The sequence below is a fragment of the Muntiacus reevesi genome, chromosome 13 (genome assembly GCF_963930625.1).
Source record: "Muntiacus reevesi chromosome 13, mMunRee1.1, whole genome shotgun sequence".
Taxonomy (NCBI): domain Eukaryota; kingdom Metazoa; phylum Chordata; class Mammalia; order Artiodactyla; family Cervidae; genus Muntiacus; species Muntiacus reevesi.
In genome coordinates, this window is record NC_089261.1 from 28,251,564 (window position 1) to 28,262,427 (window position 10,864).

The 10,864-nt window shown below is 52.3% G+C and overlaps 1 protein-coding gene across 1 annotated transcript in view; it reads right to left on the reverse strand.

Moving 5' to 3' along the window:
- The window catches only part of GALNT9 (polypeptide N-acetylgalactosaminyltransferase 9), a 118,370-nt gene extending 108,145 nt beyond the window's left edge, over window positions 1-10,225 (reverse strand). The window contains exon 1 of the mRNA XM_065904837.1: window positions 9,985-10,225. Coding sequence (XP_065760909.1) covers window positions 9,985-10,225 — 241 coding nt within the window. The remainder of the gene's footprint in view (window positions 1-9,984) is intronic.
- Between the last annotated feature and the right edge of the window lie 639 nt (window positions 10,226-10,864).

Sequence of the window (10,864 nt, forward strand, 5' to 3'; positions counted from 1 at the left end):
TAGTCTGTTCAATTTGCTCACTGCAATTGGCAGAATCACGGACCTTAAAGGTGTTCACATCCCAGCCCCCAGAACCTGGGAATATGTTAGGTTACATGGCAGAGAGAATTAAATGTGTTCATCAGCTGAGTTTGAACTGGATTATCCAGTGGGCCTCTGTGATCATAAGGACCCTTAAAGGTGGAAGAGGGAGATGAAGAGGAGAGTGGGGGTTGGGATGTGACTGGGAGAATGGCACAAAGAGGCGAAACGCCACTGGATTCAGAGATGGAGGCTGGATGTGGGTGCAGGATATGGGTGCTGAATCCCCAGGAAAGGCAAGAACACAGTCAAGAAAGGCTTCTCTCAGAGCCTCCACAGGGCACCCTCCCCAGGAGACCCATGTCAGCCTTTGACCTGCAGGAGCCTGAGAAGAAGGCATTCAGCACACACCTCTAAACACGCCATGTTCTCAGACCAGGATGTCTGCGAGAACCAGCGCTCCTACAAATTCCATGATCTTCCTGTAAACAGCACAACTACATTGCACTTCAGTATCAAAAGCATTAACTCATTACATATAAATGTCTAAAATATATAACTATTTTGGTAACTTCCTGTTGAAATTTCTTCCATTTTTTAAGAAATATACTTAGAAGCTCATAAACCAGCTGTGGCCTGAGCCTCTCAACCTCCAGGAGGTCCCATCTGACAAGTCAGTCCACACACAATTGGGACCATCAGGACCTCCCCTCGTCCCAGTCATTATTCCCCCCATACCAGCCCTGTGTCTGGCTCTAGGCACATGCTGCCCCTCTAGCCTTGAAGTCAAGCCTCACTTCTAATCAGGGTGGAAAACTCAGGGAGGAGGAAGGGGTTTACTCTGGGCCAGCCAGGAGGCTACTGGAGTCGCTACCAGGGCCGGGATCCATCACAGGCCGGGCACCTGTAGATCTTATTTCTCTGGCACACTGCCAGGCCTGGGGCGGCATATTAAGAGCCATTGTGCTTGGGCTCATTTACTTAAAAATAAAACCCAACAGCTGAGGTTTCTGACAGGGCGCCTCTCTGCAGGACCAGAGGGTCGCTGCCTTGAGCCAGGCCAGACATGTATGGCAGGATTGCCTGCCAAGGTGGATCACCCCTGTGAAGCGAGGAAGGGTGGGGGGTGCTGGGGAGTGGCCTGGGGGTGTGGTCAACGCTGCTGCCTCCTTCTCAGGACCCAGGAGTCAGGGCCACATCTGCACAAGTGGGTTATTTTATTTTTATTCATGTTTTATCAGACTTGGAGCTTCGGAAAGCCTTGGCAAGAGCACAGATCCAGAGTCTAGCATCTCCCTTCACCAGTTCTGAGGCCATCAACCCACAACCCCAGGGGAGGCCACTTTCTAAGACCAGGTGTTATAGCCCGGAGCCTCGAGGATCATCCATGACAGCAACCCCACACTGGTGTTTCCTCCAACCTTCCTGCAGTATCCATGTCTCTGTAGACCACTCAATTCATGTTGCTTAATAGCTTCCTTTAAACTGATGCATGTTTGAATTAAGTGAATTTGCTTCTTAAATAAGTGATGTATTGATACGCAAGATAGGAGACCTCTATCCTTTGTCCAAAATGTTAATCAATAGAAAATGAAACAGCATTGGGCTATTAAAGTCTGGCTGGATACACAGCCAGCCAAGGATGCTGAGCCTGGGGTGACTCTAAAGGTAGATAGGCAAGTTCAGAGCATGCAAGAGGCAAGTTGCCATTGAATTGAGACTGTCTGGTACAGTCAGCAAGGTCAACAGAGGATGGATGGGGGACGGCCCTCAGGATGGCAATCTTCCTGCGCCCAGCAGGATCCTGAGCTTTCAGCAGTGTGGGCTTAGCATCACACTGGACACAGGGATGACCCTTTTCACTCAAGCCAACTCTTTTTGCCTCTACAAGGTTCTACAGAGATTGATGTTTCCATCATCCCCACCTTACAGATGACGAAATTGAGACGAGAGAGGGTGGCTGACTTGCCTAAGAAGTGGAGCCAGGTATGAACCCAGCCAGCCAACCCCTACGTTCTATACAGAAGGCAGGGATCTCCATGGGAGTTCTCCTAACCCCAGGGGACACTAGACAATGCCTGTACATTTCTTGTGCCGCAGCTGCAGGTGGGAGTGGAGAGGACTACTTGTATCTAGTGGGTGGAGTCCAGAGATGCTGCTCAACAGCTTACCAGCACCCTATCACCATGTGCAAAGATTACCTGGCCCAGATGTCAACAACAACATGTTGAGAAGCCCTGACTGGGGGCCCCAAGGCAGGTCACAGGCTGAGCAGGCATACAATCAAGACTGTCCCAACCCTCCGGTGGCTGGAGAGATCATGTGCTGTCACCCCCTGTGGGTCTCATTTCGGTCCCAGAGATCTGAATGAGATCATAAATGTGCTTTAAAAATCCAACCAGCTAGATGGAGGCACAGATGTCCGTGGTCACAGATGAAGTCCAAGCGTTCCTGGCACACAGGACGTGTATGGTGTGTGAGCATACCTTCCTAAGAGCACGGTCCCATATCCTCTCTGATAGTCACACACCACTCTCCTCCTTCATGGCACTCTCCACTCACCTAGGTTGGGAAGATCCCCTGGAGGAGGGCATGGCAACCCACTTCAGTATCCTTGCCTGGAGAAGCCCCATGGACAGAGGAGCCTGGCGGGCTACAGTCCATGGGGTCACAGAGAGTCAGACTGAGCGACTAAGCACAGAACCAATCACGTGGGGCTGGCCCCTGCCCAGATGCCCTTCCCTGATCCCCTCACAGCTCACTCACATCTGAGTTCAATCATCATAGAGGAGCTCCCCATTCACCCTCGGTGTCAGTGTCCCAGCAAACACGGCCACTGTGGTCCTCTGGTGGTCAGCACTCAGGGCATCATGGTTACACTCCCTCTGGAGGCTCCAGAAAAGGGTCCTTCCTGCCTATTCCAGCCTCCGGAGTTCCTGGCATCCTCAGAGTCCTTAGCTTATAGACGCATCACCCCAAGTCTCTACCTCTGCCTTCTATGTTCTACATCTGTGTCCCTCTTCATCTCAGAAGGGCATTATTGTTCTTCTAAATCACTGGACCAGGGCCCAGCCTACTCCAGTACAACCTTATCTACGTATATCTGCAAGCAGGGTTACATTCTGAGATTCCTGAAGGACATGAATCTGGGGAAATGCTATTCAAGTCACACCCCATCTAATGTGGGACCCCATCCCACCCACCCACTCTCCGTCACTCTTTCTCTTGGTGGCCTTTCTTTCTGTCTGGAGTTGCCCTGTTCACACCACTCGTTGCTCACCTGCCTCCCTCCTAGGACGTCAGCCCTGAGAGGCAGGGACCTGCATCTCCTTTGCTCCCGCACCCTGACTCAGCATCAGGAACACATGAGGAGTGAATGATAAGGATAAAGGAGATACTGCCTTCATTCCAGAGAACAAGAGAGCTTCAGCCTGCAGCGCAGTTTCCAAGGACCCATCTCACCATGAATCGGCCTCTCCCCATCCCTCCTATGACAGCTGGCTATCCTCCCTTCCAGAGTACCTGTGCTTTTTGAGAGCAGAACAGAAAAGCTGACCAAAGAGCAGAAAAGCTGTTCCAAGAGCTGGATCCCAGGTGGGAATGTCCCCAGTGGGACATGGGATATGGAAGTGATTAGAGACTTATTTTTGTCGAGTTACCAGTCAACGAAGGATAAACTGTCCTTTCAGAAAATAGTGCCGCACCTCTGAAATATGCAAATTGCTGAGCTGAATTGTAAATGCAATCACTCAGCCCCACAGGCTCCCAAGGGGGAGCCACGGTCGGCCTGAGTTATTCCTAGAAGCGGGGGCCCCTACTGGATCTACAGAGTCTTTGGATAGAACCAACCCTTCCAGAATGAGGTCTGCTCCTCCAAAGGGAATTGCATGAGGGGTGTTAATCTCAGGGTGAAGCACTCCTGCCTTTCATCACCCCAGATGCCAAAGCCCAGGACTGCACAGCGCTAACCTTGGTGACCGAAAGTGGCTTTGGGTGTTCTGACATGGGTTGTTGGTGGTTGGATGGGGTCACAGCTAGACCAGCAGGCAGAGAAGCACTGGCAAAGAAGGGGGAGAAAAGCAAAACCAACATGCTGTTAATCTTCTCAGGGTGAGTGAAATGTAATTGCAGGCAGCTCCCATGTAGGAGAACAGGAAAAGCCATTCATGTCAAAAGCTCGCCCCGCTGGCCCTGGTTGTGTAAAAGCCTGGGCTCTGGTTGGGAGCACCAACTATTTTTTCACTTTCTGTAGTAAATCAACAACAGTGGGGGATGTGAGACAGATGCAGGGGGAGAAGCCAGCCAATTAATGACCTCGGCCTGGGGCGGGGAGTGGGGGCAGAAATGGCCAACCAATTAATTGCTGCCATTCTGAAGCAAGACCTGCCAGGACCCGTGATTAAATCCTGAACGAATGGCAACTATTTCTCTGGCCACGGTGGCTTTGACTGCTGGGATCAGCAATGCAGGACGTTTTAACTCATAAAGCAGATTCGAGGAAGATGGAGGAGATTGATGAACTCGAGCTGGAAGGGACCCGGGAACCAGTGGGGAGCTACTTCTAGAATTAAAATTCACAATGACTAGGGAAATCTTTCTGATGATACACACATGCCCTGCAAGTGTAATATCTTAGGCATCTTCAAAATGGAGCTGCTCGTGAATAAGAAGGGCTTGAAAACCCCTCTTGAGAAGTCAGCACCTTCTACGCACACAGGCTCTCAGGAGTGCACGGGCTGGGCCAGGCATACCATAGAGGTGAGGAGTGGTCCAGAGGGGCAGCCAGCCCCTCGGTGTCCCCAGGAACCTTCCAGGCCCCTCTCAGACACCCATGCCCGCCCCTCCTCCACCACACTCTCCTGCAGGCTCCACCGACCTCGGCATTCATCCTTTGGTCACTTGAAGGGCACTGATCGGGCATCCACCCCATGCCAGAGTTTGTGGCACTTGCTGTCCTCACGTGGTTTGTGCTGTCATGTGATATTTGAATTCCCACACCAGGTGGGGACTGTTTGGACACCTCCCCAAATTCAGCTTCCCAGCTGTGACACCTGCCCACCGCCAAAGCAAGCACCACAGTGCAGAAAAGACAGTTCCACACAGAGGGGTTTGTTCCCCCTGCAGCCCGAGGGGCCAAGGGAAACACAGGGTGACCACCTGGCATTCTCTCCATCCTCCTTCTTCTCGCCCCTCCCCAGGCACCTCCTGGTCTCAACTCCAAAATTCTTCGATTACTAAAACTCAGGGTGGGGACTTCCCTGTCAGTTCAGTAGTGAAGACTTTGCCTTCCAATGCAGGGGGTGTGGGTTCAATCCCTGGCCGGGGAGCTGAGATCCAATGTAGGAGAACAGAAAAAGAGATTCAAGTCAAACAACCCCCTCCACTCCTCATGGCCAAAAAAGCAGAAGGTAAAACAGAAGCAATATTATAACAAATCCAATAAAGACTTAAAAAAAAAAAAAAACTACTCAAGGTGCTCAGACTATTATTAGGATTTCAACTTCCTGATCTGGGCTCCCTGCAGTGGATGCAGCCTCAGGGACAAGTGCCCCTTAGCAACCTGACAGCCACTTCACCACTCTTCCCACCCAATTCATCCCCCCATCACATCCCCTTAAGCAATACTCTGCTACAGACCTGGGCTTCCCAAAGTGTACAGTCAAAATCCTAGGACGGGGACAGGATTGTTGGCAGAAAACGAACACAGCCTTAAATAACATTGACTCACACTGTAAGACTTATCCCCTCTTAAAGGCTGTCTCAATCCCCTGATTTCTTCAAGGAGAAAGTCTTGGTTTCATGCCAATATATCCCCCACACTTGAGAATCTCCCTTTTAACAAAGAGAGGGCAGGTTTCTGGCTCAAAGCCTCTGCTGACAGCCCTATCACACTGGAATTAAAGAGCATGATTTTGTTTTCATTACATTCATTCACCTAGTCCCCTCCTGCTTACAGGTACGGTGGTGATTTGCAAATGTCTTTTAAAATAAATTTATTCTAAACAAAAACAATCAATCGTTTAGAGAAAGATCCACTCACTCTCTCATCCAACAAATATTTCTGGAGCATGTACTGTGTGCAGGGTACCACCCAAGGCCCTTGGGATTAGAACTGTGAATAAAACAGACAAAAATCCCCACCCTCAGATGAACAATGGAACAGGTGTGGTGCACAATTATGGCAAAACCCGGTACCAGTCTTATGTGAATTTTTTCAGTTTGAGAGAGCAGGGCCAGCAAGTACCTCTTCCCAGTGGAGGGGAAGTGGTGCTGGCAGAGCTGGTGGGAGGCGGTTCGCACCCGAGAGGTACAAGGCCATCACCCGATAGACCATAACTGGACCTTCTGTTATTTTAACTTGAACTTTTGATAAGTGCAGAAGTGTAGATCATTCTGAAGTAAGTATGCTTCTAGCAGCTGCCACAACTAACTTCCTAAACAACCTTGAGTAAGCCCTGCTGTCTCACTGGCCCTCAGCTTTTCCATCTGTACAATGGACACATGGCTTTGACCTCTGATTGTGAGAGACTTGGGCTAGTTGGAGGGTCAAGTTAGGGGGAATTAACACACATGTGTCTGAATTTTGAAAAGCAGCCAACCAACCCAAATGGAAACCTCCTCCTCCCATCCCCAGTTCGAATTCAGCCTCTGCTCCTAAGGGGTCATAGAAGGCAGAAGGGTTTGAACATATGACCAACTGAATGGGATTTCCTCTCCCTCCTCACTGAGCTTAAAGTGAAATTGAAAGTTGGTTGCTCAGTCCTATCTGACTCTTTGCCACCCCATGGACTGTAACCTACCAGGCTCCACTGTGCATAGAACTCTCCAGGCAAGAATACTGGAGTGGGTAGCCATTCCTTTTTCCAGGGATCTTCTCAACCCAGGGATTGAATCCAGGCCTTCTGTATTTCAAGCAGACTCTTTGCTGCCTGGGCCACCGGGGAAGCCCACTGAGCTTAGAGGCTCTCCAATTCCACCTTCATAAGATTCTCTGTGCCAGTTGCAGGCATGAAACCAGGGATGCTGTACTTGATATCCAGTTTAAGATATTTGGAAGGATGATTTTTGCCTATAAACATTTTTTCTTGCCTTGAGCACTAAACTTAGAAGCAAACTCTCATGTACGTACAGCATATGCCTACACTGCCTTTCCTTAAAGAAAATCTGACCCCCACCCCCAGCCAGGTCCTGTGAATTTGAATCTACACACACCATTAATAAGTCTTTGCTGAGTCAACAAGACATTTCAAGTAAAGGGCACTGGACCAGCTAAAGGGAGGATGCTCTGCTTCTGGGCCCTGCTCCCCAGGGACAATCTTTCCCCCCCACCAGCTCCTTCAAGCCAGGAGAAGTGTTTCTAGGAAGCAGTCAAGGCAAAGGAATAAATCAATAAATCAATACAAGCATTAAATCAATTTTGTTGGGGTTTCTTCCTCTCCTTTCTAAACTCAGCTGAATTAGTATTGAATAGAAGATCCTAGGAATCCATATCCTATTTTTTGGATCTAAAACACAACAGACACTAATGTAAAGGGCTGTGGCTTGCTTGCCTCCTCTGGGAAGCACTCTCCTTGATGTTCTTCAAAATCCTTTAACGGAGGAATCTGTGCTGGTTTGAAGGGTGAGCACTGGTCTCGAAGGGCTTCTTATGAACAAAGGTCAACCCCATTCCTACACTGTCCTTTCCTTAGGGACCAACCTGGGCTGAGTGCTAGATTGGGGCTCTCTTGTCATGTCCAGAAACAGTAAATGACCCCTGGGTAAGACGCTATGCTAAGCACATGGTCTAAGATGGGGACCCAAGATAAAGAGTGGGAGTGGCGGCAAAGAGACAGAACAGAGATTGTAGAGAGACAGAACAGTTGGGGTAAGGGAGGGTTAAAAAAAAAGGAGAAGAGAGCAAAATTGGTAGGAGGAAGAGATTTGGTAAAGGGATGAGGGAGAAAAGATTTTAAAAAGGAGAAAGGGGTCGGAAGAGGAGTAGGAAGAGAGGAGGGGGGAGGGAGGAGAAAGAAGCCAGGAGAAGGAAGGGGGAGAGGCTGGGGTGGGCCTGGGAATGACACTCCGCTTTCCCGAAACACTTCATCATCTCCCATCAGGGTCAAGAAAGTCGGTCGAAGGTCCTGGCTTTTTCTGCCTCCAAGAATCCTGGCTCCTTCTCACCTTGATGTGCGGGAGGGGGGAGAACGGCTCTCAGCGCTGAGCTGGCCGTCAGGATGTTACACAACCCGACGTGCTGCCAATGTTTTTATATAATCCTCTACTTCTCCCCATAAAACAGACCATAACACCCTGGCAAACACACTTCAATAAAGCTGTGTGCTATTACCAGGACACACCGCCTTCCTGGAGATGAATCACCACCGGAATGGTCAAGTGACAGCTGAACTAAACTTTTCTCCCCTCATGGTTTCAGCTGAATAAGGAAGATCAGAAAAGCTGAGCAGCCCACCAGAACTACCTCCAGACAAAAATCCAGGAGTTTAGGGGTGGCGAGAAGGCAATTGGGAAGTCAGAGGATGTGCTAGAGGGTGGGCATGGCTGCAGACAGCTCCCGTATCCTGGGTATCACCAAGCCTTGGGTTCAGAGCTGCTGTTCCAAGGCCGGCTGGGCATCCAGAAGGAAATCCCAAGAGGACCTTCACATCGGACTGAGTGACGTGTGGAACAGGCCCCGTCTATGCAAGCTGGCTCCCAGACAGCTCCTGCTGGAGCCTGTTACTGACGCTTCCTAAAGAGCTTTGCCAGGGGCTGCTGGTGCAGAAACCAGAATAGCACAGGACAGAAGGGGAAAGCCTACTAATGAGGTAAACATAAACTTTCCTCTTTCCTCCTTGCACACTGGCACAGAGTAAGCCCAGGGAGCAGCAGTTGCTTTACTCTGCTCTGCTGCAACCCAATGTGGAAAAGTACCCCTCCTCCCCTGTCACCTGGCTCCACATTGGCCCTGACCCTCCTTGACTCCCACACTGACCCTCAGGGTGACTCACATCCGCTTGGGATGAAACAAGGAGCCCACTTCCAGGAGTCATTTCCTGTAGAAGCTTCCAAGGACTGCAGGTTCCCAGGCACCACGGCCCAGGGCCCATTTAGGTAATTAATATCTGCCAAGGCCTTGCCAGGACCTAGACTCTATTTGTCCATGAGTCACAGGTTCACAGCCTCATACTCAGACCACAGCACTTGGTTGATTGAGTCCTGAGCATCCCCAGGATAGGGAACTGAACAGCTCCAGTGGTTGGGGCATAACTCTTTGCAACCCCTGTGGATTGTAGCCCACCAGGCTCCTCTGTCCATGGAATTCTCTTGGCAAGAATACTGGAGTGGGTTGCCATTCCCTTCTCCAGGGGATCTTCCCAACCCAGGCATTGAACCCAGGTCTCCTACATCGCAGGCAGATTCTTTACTCTCTGAGCTACCAGGAAAGCCCACTTTTCTCCATCAACATCTAAAGAACACCTCTGAAGGGCAGCATGGCCATCCTGCCTTTCTCCACTTCTTCCTTAGGAGAGGGGAGTGAGTCTGGGCTCAGTCCTGATGGCCCCACAGCTCCTGAAGCAGCACGGTAGACTCCCTTGCTTTTGGATCTGAGCACTGCCTGCTCTTAACACAGGTCCTACAATCTCTAGAAGTTCTCTCAGTTCATCGGGGAACAAGGTGGAGTCCCTTCATGCGTACTGGTGGGTTGGGGTACTCGTGTCCTCTGGGCACGTAAGTGTCTGTGTAGTCACTCAGGCCAGCACCCTCAGCTACACAGAGCCTGTATTCCCATCTGCCTTCTACCTGACTCACTCCCCAAGTAACAGGAAATCGATCCTAGCCCTGGTTGGCCACCAGATCCCTGGGGTCCTCACAGGTTGTAGCGGCAGGGACACAGTTCAGCGTCCCAAATCCGGGAACAATTTTTCCGCAACCCACTCTGCCCAGCCTCTTTGTCCCGAGCGGGGCGCTGGCTCAGCTCACCATTCAGCTGGTTGTAGACTACCTCCTCCAGGTGGTCGAGGCGCTGCAGGATGGCTTCGCGCTCCGCCAGCGCGCCCACCTTGGCGTGCCGGCTGCGCACCCGGCGGTCGGCGCTGCGAACGATCTGCACCAGCCCCTCTGAGCGGTCCTGCAGGCGGCAGTACACGGAGAAGAGGATGATGCCCACGAACACCAGGATGTTGACCGTCAGCAAAGTTTTGATCTTCCTGGCCACCGCCATGAACGCGGTTGGAAGCTGGGGGCTGCCTCACCCGCGGGGCATCCCCGTGGGCCCGGTGGCCACAGGAGCCTCCGTATGGCCCGCTGCTTCGGGGACCATGAGCCAGCCCAGCTCACCGCGGGCTGCGGGCTGGGGGTGCTGAAGGAGCGGGGCTGCGGGCCGGGAGCTGCTGGCAGGGGCTGCAGGCGGATGCTGCGGGAGGGCTGTGCGCTCTGCCGCCGGTGCCCGGGAGCTGTCCCTTCAGCACCACCCGCGCCTTCTCAGCGCGCCCCTCTACCTCCCGGGTTCCCCACGCGCAGGGGCTGCCCGGGGCCGTGGGCGCAGGGGGCACCCGGCATCCTCCTCAGAGGGGCGCGGCCCCCTTTTAAGGGCGGCGGGGAGGGCCTCGGGGCCCGGAGAAGAGAGGGAGGCGCGGGCCGGCAGGCGCTCGGCTGGTGTGCTGCTCCTGCCCGCCCCGCAGCCACGGCGCCGGTGCGGAGTGACGCGGCCGCCCAGCTCATCAGCATGCACGCGGGACCCCGTGCCCGCCCCCGCAGCCCGCCCCTTCGGGACCGCCCCCTCGGGAACCACCCCCACCCCACCCCACCCGGTGGGGTGCAAGGTCTGGCGCGCGCTCTTGGCGCCCGAACAGGGTGGGGC